This window comes from Salvia splendens, unplaced genomic scaffold, assembly GCF_004379255.2.
Source record: "Salvia splendens isolate huo1 unplaced genomic scaffold, SspV2 ctg253, whole genome shotgun sequence".
Lineage (NCBI taxonomy): Eukaryota > Viridiplantae > Streptophyta > Magnoliopsida > Lamiales > Lamiaceae > Salvia > Salvia splendens.
Genome location: NW_024598892.1, coordinates 1 through 10688, shown reverse-complemented (window position 1 = coordinate 10688; position 10688 = coordinate 1). Strand labels below are relative to the sequence as shown.

General features: G+C 38.8%; 4 protein-coding genes across 4 annotated transcripts; 1 reads left to right on the top strand and 3 right to left on the bottom strand.

Annotated features, from left to right (window-relative positions):
• The first annotated feature begins 1587 nt into the window (after positions 1 to 1587).
• LOC121789497 (protein FAR1-RELATED SEQUENCE 5-like) lies at positions 1588 to 2645 on the top strand. The gene is made up of 2 exons (XM_042187945.1): positions 1588 to 1763; positions 1907 to 2645. Exons 1-2 carry the CDS (start codon positions 1588 to 1590, stop codon positions 2643 to 2645), a joined length of 915 nt encoding a protein of 304 aa, XP_042043879.1.
• Positions 2646 to 4075: 1430 nt separating this feature from the next.
• On the bottom strand, positions 4076 to 4690 carry LOC121789504. The gene is made up of 2 exons (XM_042187952.1): positions 4551 to 4690; positions 4076 to 4444 (listed from the first exon to the last, which is right to left on the bottom strand). Exons 1-2 carry the CDS (start codon positions 4554 to 4556, stop codon positions 4076 to 4078), a joined length of 375 nt encoding a protein of 124 aa, XP_042043886.1. The 5' UTR covers positions 4557 to 4690.
• Positions 4691 to 4780: 90 nt separating this feature from the next.
• On the bottom strand, positions 4781 to 6817 carry LOC121789503 (ribosome-binding protein 1-like). The gene is made up of 8 exons (XM_042187951.1): positions 6699 to 6817; positions 6528 to 6612; positions 6358 to 6447; positions 5952 to 6083; positions 5502 to 5675; positions 5239 to 5390; positions 4986 to 5166; positions 4781 to 4902 (listed from the first exon to the last, which is right to left on the bottom strand). The coding sequence occupies exons 2-6, from the start codon at positions 6576 to 6578 to the stop codon at positions 5310 to 5312; spliced, it is 528 nt and encodes a 175-aa protein (XP_042043885.1). The 5' UTR covers positions 6579 to 6612; positions 6699 to 6817; the 3' UTR covers positions 4781 to 4902; positions 4986 to 5166; positions 5239 to 5309.
• Positions 6818 to 8106: 1289 nt separating this feature from the next.
• On the bottom strand, positions 8107 to 10343 carry LOC121789502. Its single transcript, XM_042187950.1, has 2 exons — positions 9564 to 10343; positions 8107 to 9046 (listed from the first exon to the last, which is right to left on the bottom strand). The coding sequence occupies exon 1, from the start codon at positions 10323 to 10325 to the stop codon at positions 9612 to 9614; it is 714 nt and encodes a 237-aa protein (XP_042043884.1). The 5' UTR covers positions 10326 to 10343; the 3' UTR covers positions 8107 to 9046; positions 9564 to 9611.
• Positions 10344 to 10688: the final 345 nt, after the last annotated feature.

Here is a 10688-nt window from a genome sequence, read left to right as displayed (position 1 = left end):
TGTATTTAATTAAATTAATAAAAAAACCGAAAAGGGTGTTGTTGGTATACACAAATCAGTTGGTTATGGTAAGTTCCATGATTATCTCTATCAAATATTACGACAGTTTCTCTACATATTACATGAAACAATATTTCCTCTCTCTAATCTTTCATCTTTTTTTCTGCATTGAAGACATTCTTCGTTGAAGACAAGCGCTTCTGAATCCATCCTCTCTATACTTTTTTTCGTTTTTTATCCCCGTTAAAAATCGCAACTTGTTGGATCACTAGTTTATTGTTTGCGTTTTCTTCAACAATGGAAGAATGTAATTTTATTTGTTACTTTACTCAATATGAATATGATTTGTTCACTTAAATACCTATTTGTTGGAGTAATCGTTCATTGCAGAAACTTACGGTATCTTTTGTTTGGCTGTGTTATACAATTTTGATGAGTAGTTTAACATTGGCAGTGTTTGGTTGTATGTCGCAAGTTCAAACTTATTCCCCTAGGGTTTAGAAATCTTTGGGGCTAGGGTGTTGTATGGAGTAACTAACACAACGTCGCCAAAGACCACGAGTTTCAGTCATTCCTCTAGGGTTTAGATATCATCTCTGTCAGGGAGTAGTTTTAACCGATGAATATAATGTACAAAATTTTCAGTGTAATGTATTTTATGTACTCAGTAATGGACGATATGTGTGTTTTGTAATGTAAATTCTGCTGAGCCGTTTTTCTTGTATGTCGCAAGTTTTACAACAGTGTGTGATTGTATGTCGCAAGTTTTACAACAGTGTGTGATTGTATGTCGCAAGTTTTAATTTAATCCCCTAGAGTTTAGAAATCTATGGGGCTAGGGTGTAGTATGGAGTAAATAACACAAAGTCGCCAAAGTCCACGAGTTTCAGTCATTCCTCTAGGGTTTAGATATCCTTTCGTCTAGGGAATCGTTTTAACTGATATAATGTACAAATATTTCAGTGTAATGTATTTTATGTACTCAATAATGGACGATTTGTGTTCTGTAATGTATATTTTTTCCGAGCCATTGTTGTTGTGATTTTATACAGTGTTGGTTGTACCTGAGTATTCTCCAGAATTGAAGCCCGTCGTCGGTCAAAAGTTCCAATCACTAGATTTCACTTTTGCGTTTTACGATGTGTATGCACGCGCTGTTGGATTTGATACGCGCAAAAAAGGAATAAGGAAGACGGACTGTGTTACTACTTTGTATCATGTTGTATGCAGTAGGGAAGACAGCAAGAAGACAAATGAGGATGACCAAATGAATGCACGTTCTGGTTTTTCTATGAAACGCAGACGGTTATTCAAGCGTTGTGGTTGTAAAGCGAGCATATCGTTCAAGTTCTTCCCTGAAGGAGGTCTTCCAGGTTATATTATTCAGGAGTTCAACGAGATTCATAACCATTATATGGTTGAGGTTCAGCATCAGCAGTGTATGTCACTTAATCGAAAGTTGGATGATGTACATCACAAATTCATTCTTGATTGTTCGAAGGTTTTGATCTTGTTGGTTGCAATGTCGGGGATATCAGGAACGCTTCTCGAGACATCAAAGCATACGCACATGGGCTAGACGTACAAATGGTGTTGGATGATATGGCTAAGAAGAAGGAACTGTCCGAGGCGTTCACATATCACTATGAGGTTAATGCTATTAACCAGTTGGTTGCTCTGTTTTGGTGCGATGGTTTGATGAAGATGAATTATCATATGTTTGGTGATATTGTGGCGTTTGACTCTACCTACAACCCAAACAGGTATACATTATTTACTTATTAAACTGCATTACTTACGGTTACATTACAACACTGGGATATGTACATTACTCTCTGCATTACAACGCATCTCTTATACATTATTTGTAGGTAATGATGCATTTTTCTGTGCTTCTGATACGTAGGTATTGTATGATCTTCACGCCATTCACGGGAAAGGACAATCATGGAAGACCTGTAACATTCGCCGCTGGTTTGGTGTGCAACAAAACAAGGGCTTTTGCTTGGTTATTTAAACATTTCGTTGAATGCATGGGTGTTGCTCCAAAGATGATCGTAACAGATCAAGATTTGGAGATGAGATCAGCTATTGAAGAGGTTCTTGTCGGGACTCGCCACAGATGGTGTATGTGGCATATTATGCATAAGTTGGCCACCAAAGTTCCGAACAGGTTACTGAGGGACGGAGATTTCAAGAAAGAATTCAATGCATGTGTCTGGTCGGACTTGCTTGAACCCCACGAATTCGAAGAAGAGTGGAATGGAGTAGTGGAACGTTATGGCCTGGAAGACATTGACTGGTTCAACCCCTTGTACGACTATAGGCATGTCTGGATACCTGCGTACTTCAGAGATTTTCCACTTGGGTCGATGATTAGGACTACCTCGATATCTGAATCGGAGAACAGCTTCTATAAAAACTTTTTGAAGCCACGCGCTAACATCGCCGAATTCTACTTGAATTTCAACAATGCTCTGGAATTTCAGCGAAACAGTAGAACAAAGTTGGACTACCACGATGCAACTGCCCTGCCCATATTGGCCACTACCTTGCCATTCGAGAAACATGCTTCGACGATGTACACCGATAGTATGTTCAAGAAAATACAAGAGGAAATTGTTGAGGGTAATGACAGATGCTGAGTTTTGGGTTTTTCATCTACAAATATGGTTCACACCTACAAACTTGGGGACAACAATCGCAATTCGTACTTTGTGAGACACGATAAGACTGATGAGTCATACTCGTGCGATTGCAAATTGTTCGGTCGGTAGGGATATCTGTGCAGCCATATCTTTTTTTTGTTCAGGAATAATGAAGTGAAAAAAATTTCGGATAATTATTGCGAAAGTAGATGGATGAAGACTCCATTAGCCAAGGCTGTCCATGGTCAGTTTGATGACACTTTACCTACCAAATCCATCGGTGACGACAGGCAAATCGTTTCAAAGCAAGGGATTTCAATGTTCTATGGTTTTCTTCGACGCTTTGAGACGGACATTGATGTTCGTGCGTTCGTAGGTGGTGTTGAAGAACTTGGTAATTCTCTTCAATCTGGGACTCCTGCAACGTCTGCCTCTGAAAAGAGGAGAATGATTGAAGAGTTTTATGGAATGGTACGACCTGAAGTAGTTGAGGTCCATCTTCCGGATGTTGTCAAAACAAAGGGCCACGCTAGCAGCTCCGCTAGTCGTCTGATTCCGAAGAGAGAAAAGGCTATAAAGGAGGCTACTAGGTCCCTTCGACGGTGTAAGGCTTGAGATGAGATGGGTCATCATGACTCTAGAACCTGTCCAATGCTTAAAGAGATGGCGAACGAGAAAGAGCTGCGCAATGGAAAGAGGAAATGTTGAATTATTTAGCAAAATACGTTATTTGTTTTGATTTTCGCATTGTTTTTTTTATTCAATACTTTCCATAAGATTGGGTTTCAGATTGGTTTCCAATAACACATGTATGATTGATTTTGACATATGTTCCATTATTACTCATTTATAGTACATTATTATCTACTTAAGTTACATTATTAATTTTTTTAACATTATTCTTCTATTACAGTCACTTTAATCAACATTCAAGTAGTTTAAACTACATTTTTATATCCATTCTATACATTATTATTCCCTTATCCTATATTACAAATATTTTGGTCTAGTATATGGTGTACATCTGGTACATTATTACTCATTTACAATACATTATTATCCATTTAAGTAACATTATTTATTTTTAAGCATCATTCATCTATTATTACGCATTACACTCATTTTAATCAACAATCAATTAATTTAAACTTCATTATTACATCCTTCATGTACATTAGTAGTCTCTTATCCTACATTATGAAGATTTTGGTAGATTATTTACGTCATATAATACCCAGTATATGTTGAGAGATATTGATCTCCTAAATTAATAAAAAAATGTGATTCCAAATCAAACAAGTTTACCAAAATTGCTTTGGTTCAAAAACAAAGTAATACCAAGTCAATCATGTTTGTTTCCAACATAAGTTATCACAAAATAGATTAAAAGTGTCTAAAAACAAAGTATCCATTCGGAATCCAGAACATCAATCCAGCCCATATTGATCGACCCACTTATCAAAGTTGAACTTTGTCGGCTTTCCCTTCCAATGCCAAGTGGCGACAGCTTGGTTGATGGCACCTCGGGTGTTGTGTGCACATATAAGTAGTGTCTTTGCAAACTTGATTCGCAACATGTCCAAGCTCTTTCCCCCCTTTGCATTGAACCCGCACTCCCATTCTTTCTCTCTTTCGCCAAAGTAGGTCTCCATATGGCGCATCACATACACCCCTGTCTCCATTGAGACTATGTTGTTCCTCCACGACATTGTTACCATGTGGGTAGTGTATTTTCTTATTTGAGTCTCCATTTTTGGAACCTTGCACTTGGTAAGTGAATCGGCCAAGAATTTTTTCTGCAAAAACAAATAATGTGCGTTTAACTCCGAATAATGTAAGTTACCAGCAATATAATGCAACGTAGCATAATATTGACATCAATAAAGAAGGTGAATTATATACCAACATTGATGGTGGTTTTTTCCGGATTTGGCATTGAATGAGGAGTGGGATTCAGCCAGGCTATTGTCAATGATATTCATTTTACCATCAGGCAGGTCGAAACATACTACGTATTGGAGACTGCTACCCCAAATTGGGAAGAAAAAACTGCACAAACAAAAGTAAATTATATTCTACATTATATTGCACATCATTAACAACATCATATACATTATTCCTACATCACTCACCAAGTCATAGTTCTCCCACTGAAAGTCACCTGTACCGAGCGCTTCATAATAAAGAAAAGTCTAGAATGCCTCGAACAACCTTTTTCTTCCCACTCAGGTGGTGCGTCCACCACCGTGTGTGTCTACAATTGTTTTGTGCTACTTAGTTAATCATCTTTAATTATCAAAGTAATTGTTTTACAACATAATAAAATTTTGTACTCACGCATGGACGTGTTGAGAAGAAAATCCTGGAAACCGTCTCCGGAGCCTTGAGCTTTTCCATATTATTAAGGTACGAGCTCCAAGCAGCAATGATACCAGGCGACACTGGCTTGAACGGAGCCAAAGACTTGAACTCACTCTGCACAGTTCTGTTAAAGTTGTCTTCGTGGACAACAGAATCCCTGACCAACATTAAACCGTTCAACAAATTAACCGATGTTCACGCAAAAGCAAAACCATAACTTCAAACTTACTGATTTCGTTCAGCTGTGTCAAGTACCCAGTAGTACAGTTCTTTGTCCACATTGTTCGGCTTTGCTATAATTCAAACCACCCTCTCGTTGAATGGAGAACACACTGCGAGACTTGCCTTCTTCAAATGACTAGTTGCTTGACTCTTACCCTCCTGGACGAATGCACACAATGTTTACAACAAATAACATATAATGTAGCAATACATGCATATGATTAACATATGAACTAATATACTGTAATATTTAAATAAGTTAGGTTATACCACATCTCCAGCCTCATCAATTTGGATCTGTTTGCCTTTCCCCTTTCCTGCAGCACCCCTCTTTTCCATGATCAACTCTTTTCCCTTTCCACCCTCTGCAGCTCCATCCTTTATTGGTTTTGTAGTTTTTTCAGCACCAATCTCAACACATTTCCCCTTTCGAGCAGCAGGTTCCTTATTGAAAAATACAAAACAAATTAATCCAGGGAACCCAATATGTAATGTACCAATACATTCATATAATGTACCAAATCATGCATTCAATGTACCAAAGAAGCATATATACTGTAGCAATACATGCATATGATTAACGTACTATAATGTGTGCAACTGTAGTGGCAATTATGTACCAATACATGAATATAATGAATGTATAATAGTGCTTATATCATACAATTTCAACTCTAACACAATCACAATATATCTATCAGGCCATTAAGATGTAAATACCTTGCCACTCTCTACAGCTGCACTCCTTTTTGTCTCTTTTCCCTTCCCACCCTCTGCAACTACATCCTTTATTGGTTTGCTAGTTTTTTCAGCACAAATCTCAACACCTTTCCCCTTTCGAGCAGCAGGTTCCTTATTGAAAAATACAAAACAAATTCATGCAGGGAACCAACGATGTAATGTACCAATACATTCATATAATGTACTAAATCATGCATATAATATGACAAAGAAGCATATAATGTAGCAATACATGCATATGATTCTCGTACTGTAATATATGCAACTGTAGTTTCAATAATGTATCAATACATGTATATAATGCAGGTATAACAGTTCTTATATCATTCAATTTCAACCCTAAGACAATAACAATATATCCAACAGGCCCTTGCGATGTAAATACCTTGCCACTCTCTACAGCTGCACTGTTTTTAGTCGCCATACTCTTTTCATGACCACTGTCACCTGCTTTGCCCTTTTTCTGCTTATTCACCTGAAATTCAAAACAAAAACCCTTAGCATAATGACCGTTCTAATGTACATTTGAACAAAAAATGCTTAAACATAACAAACCTTGGCTTGCTCTTTCTGGACTTTACTCTTACCCTCCTCCACCAGCTCCATCGTGTGACTGATCAACTATTTTTTTAAGTCCCCTCTACACAAAAGCATCAATCGGTTGACAATGTTTTTAAATCAGGTTAATAATGTACAAAAGTACGATCACAAAAAAGAACTCAATACCCTAGTCTTGGTCAGCTCTTCCACACCAGCTGCAATATCTGATGATGGCTGATAAGTCGTATTCTAGGCATTTGTTATGGGTCAATATGATGTGCAAAATTGATTATATCTGCAGTTGCTCAAAGTGTGCAGGTTAAGTGTTCTAGCCAGTAGGGAAGTTTCAGAATGTTCAGGTGAAAAAGGGCGCCAGCATGATCTCATACTGATCAATATTCGTGCTGAAACGGCTTGAGATGGAGAAGACGGATAGCTGGGACGGATTACCCACAATTAAGGGAAAAGAAGTCAACTTGCAATGAGGATTTACCCTAAAAATCAAGGGTAAGCCTCCCTATAAAAGGAAGCCAAGAAGGAGAGAGAAAAAAAAATCCACATTCACTCATTCACCACCATCTTTAGGTAGAGAGTTCTCTCGGTAATACCAGTCTTTCAGCCGTGTCCCGCTTCTTGCCTCGCCGCAGCCATGATCACCTGACGCCCAGATGTTCCCAGAGTTCCAGTCATCGTCCGTTCCAGCCAGCAAGACCGTAGCTTAGAGATTCCATCGCCCGGAGTGGCAAAAACACTTTTATTTGCCTTCGCAGTTTAATTTTCCTTGCTTTCCTTACGTTAGATCTTTGTTGCTTTTGGATATTTTCTGCTTTTGAAGTACTTGTTGAAGATCCGAACGTGTTTATGCTATGAAGTTGATTTCCGTTTCGTTTATTGTGTTGTTTTCTTTTCCTTCCTTGCCTAGTTAGCTTAGATCTAAAGTTTCTTGGTGTTTTAAGTACTGAATCTCTCATTTCTGTTTTACGTAGCAAGTTTCTCTAGGATAGTATAAGCTGGTACTGTTTGATCGGAAAGTAGATCGTTGCATGCAAAGCTTAGTTTTAATTTCTGAATCGTTCTTTCATGTTGACCAGTATGCAGAAGTCCAGTTCCAGTGTTTGATTTCAGATTTGATTTCGTAGTTTTAGATCTGTGTTCGCGAGTTGATAATCTGTGTTTTCCGTGTTGAATTTGGAATTGTTATCTGAATTTTGGATGTGTTTGTTGAAGAAGATGGTGTCTATTTCAATTGGAGGGGACCACTTACTTTTTAGATGCATTTTGCTTTTGTCCTTCACTTTTAGTTAAGCCATGTCAGCCTAGTCACCAAACTTCCACTACCCTCTGAATATTCCGTTTAGCCCAAAATAGAAACCCGTACCTTCTAAATATTTTCTGTTACAAAAATGTCTCCCCATTTCACGTACACAGTTACATTCCAGATGTCTTTCATACTGTCTGACCAGTAAAACACCACCTTTAAGTTCTTGCCTAGGTAGAGACTCAACCCAAGCGTGGTAGCTAACCAACCTTTCCAAATATCACCGCTGTAGTTTAAACGCACCATCTCTGTGGGATTCGACCCTTATCACCACTATACTGATTAGTAGGAGTGGGTTGAGGAATCTTTGAAACCAGGATCTAGGCTTAGTTAGGATCTCTATCCTGACCAGTAGGATATATCCTTGCTTGAACGACACCTACGCACCTCTGGTCCTTTCAATGGCCCACTTGCACCTACTGAACTATGCTTTTTAGATGCGTCTCCAAGTTCGGCTCCACCATCATTGTTGGATATGCTATTGGGGATATCATCAGCTCTTGCCTTGTGCATTGGAATGTCTCATGGCTGATCATCATTTCCCGGGTGATCATCCACAAGCTGACCAACAACTGGAGCATCATGTACTGTCTCATAATTACTGTTTTCCCGTCCACCACCACTACCCTCTGCCCCCTGTGTTTGCTGTGTAGCAAAGGGGTCACGACACTCGAAACCATCTAACACAAACGATGGCCTAGCGAAGTTGCTGTATATCATCTTCTTCTTGTCGTACGCCGCCATCATCTTCTCCATTTCTTCAATCTATTCAGGATTGTACTCTTCTTCATCCTCCCTTGCCTGCGTCAGTGTTGTCACAATTTTATCATCTTCTACCACATTCTCATCTTCCACTCCCAACTCTAAAGCACTCATCGTCAAGTAACTCAACAGGTATTCTTTTAAAATCATCAACCCACGTCGAAATTGCCTGCGCCATGTGCGCGCTCGAAGCGATAAACTAATCTCTGATGCGCTTAGCTTTGTACATGTTGGGTGCTCCTTCATATCTCTTGTTCAACCCTTCCAACCTCCCCCCTTCCTCCTCTTGAAGATATTTCTCCTTGTCAATCTGGCCCTCTAACCTCCCCAATCCGAACTGATCACCCTCTGCCTCCTCCCTTTGCCTAAGTGCCTCAGAAATCCAACCCTTTATTGTGGGCCAGGTACGTGTTACTCGCCGTCGGCAGTGAACAACACGGTCCACATATGCGCACTGACAACAACCACAAAACTGTGTCATATTAATTTACAGCAAAACAGATACCCATGTCTAACTTAAATCATGTATTTTTAACAAGGGAGTACCAACGATGTAACAGATCAATAATGTAACCATATAGCCATATAATGTAACACGTCAATAATATAACTTCATTATGTATATAATGCAGGTGTTATATCTATTTAATGTAACAATTCATCTACGGTAATGATTATTGCAAGAAGTCATTAATGTCTGAAACTTAACAAATAATGCAAGAAAATATATCAACAATGAACAAAAAGATATTAACATTTTACATGCACATCAGTAATGCAGCAACAAGTCCATATAATGCATAGTTGATGGTTGAAACGAAATTGGCAGTATAGATAATGAAGCAATTACTGACTAATAATGTACCAAATTATATATATAATGCATTGATAACAGCTACACAATATTGCATATTGTACCATGTTAGTAATGTATGCAAATTGGCATATAATGCATTTACTATTTCACTCACCAATAAGAAGTGGATCGGCCTGGTGAAAGACGCACTTAGGCCTTGGGTTCAACTGGGATACGTGACTTCAAGAACCGATAACAAGTATCCACACCAATTCATGTTCTGAATCTCATCCACATCGTCGATGAAATGTAGAATCTTTGGCTTGCCATTGCCGTTGGACGGAGTCTCTATGGCGACATTCTCCAGCATAAACATGAATAGTTTCTTGAAATCTGGTCCCCCATCAACATCCTCCATCATCATCTGCCCAACATCTCCAGGGGCCATATTGAACCGTCCTTTATTACATCTTTGTGCAGCGTAGTCATTATACACAAAGTTGGATTGTTTTTCGGTGGGGTGCTGAATGCGTGTCGGACCTCTTGGAAAGCCTAACGTAAGATGTACGTCCTCCTCGTCCAGGGTTAGGTCCTCACCCCCAGACAATGGAATCTTGCAACGAGCTAGATTAAAATTGGTGAGAACCCAATACGCTAGGTACCCGGGTATCTCCTTTATATTGAAACTGAGTATAGCTCCGAAACCCAGTTCATGGATGGCTTTAATATTCCTAGGAGTTAGCCTTTTTAAACAATCCAGAAAGTCCGTTGGGATCCGTCGACAGTAGAGATGGTCGACTTTCTTCCCTCTTGATTTCATCTGCTCTACCTCTTCGTTTGCTTTACTTGTCTCTGCCTTTTGGTCGGCCAATCTCTGCCGGAACTTCTGTGCTAAAGCTATAGGTATAACATCGTCTACAGCTTCCTCAAAGTCCATCCTAGGCTGCTTCGCTGCTTTCCAACAAGCAAGGAATTAAATTCGACGGTTTTCAATAATGTATCACATGATTATAATGTAATGCAAAATATTTGATACATATTGTACACAAGCACGCAAATAATGCTGAGAAGTATTAAAAATAATGTGAACACCTGTCTACAATAATGTACAACTACTGTATGAATACACATACCAAATTCACCTTTTGCTGCTTCGGTGATGTGCAAAACAAGACATCAGTACAGAATTTAAATCGGCGGAATCAATAATGTGTCACATTAATCTAATGTAATGCATACAATTGAATAAATAATGTACAACAGGAAGCAAACAATGCATAGTTGAATACAGCATCCACTC

Excerpts from the sequence above, each read along its gene's own strand:
- LOC121789497 (XM_042187945.1), top strand. The coding sequence starts at position 1,588 with ATGGTGTTGGATGATATGGCTAAGAAGAAGGAACTGTCCGAGGCGTTC. Across the intron at positions 1,764-1,906 it reads TCTACCTACAACCCAAACAG|GTATTGTATGATCTTCACGC; the intron begins GTATACATTATT and ends TCTGATACGTAG.
- LOC121789503 (XM_042187951.1), bottom strand. The coding sequence starts at position 6,578 with ATGGAGCTGGTGGAGGAGGGTAAGAGTAAAGTCCAGAAAGAGCAAGCC. Across the intron at positions 6,448-6,527 it reads TCCAGAAAGAGCAAGCCAAG|GTGAATAAGCAGAAAAAGGG; the intron begins GTTTGTTATGTT and ends TTTGAATTTCAG. Across the intron at positions 5,676-5,951 it reads CAGCTGTAGAGAGTGGCAAG|GAACCTGCTGCTCGAAAGGG; the intron begins GTATTTACATCT and ends TTTTTCAATAAG.
- LOC121789502 (XM_042187950.1), bottom strand. The coding sequence starts at position 10,325 with ATGGACTTTGAGGAAGCTGTAGACGATGTTATACCTATAGCTTTAGCA.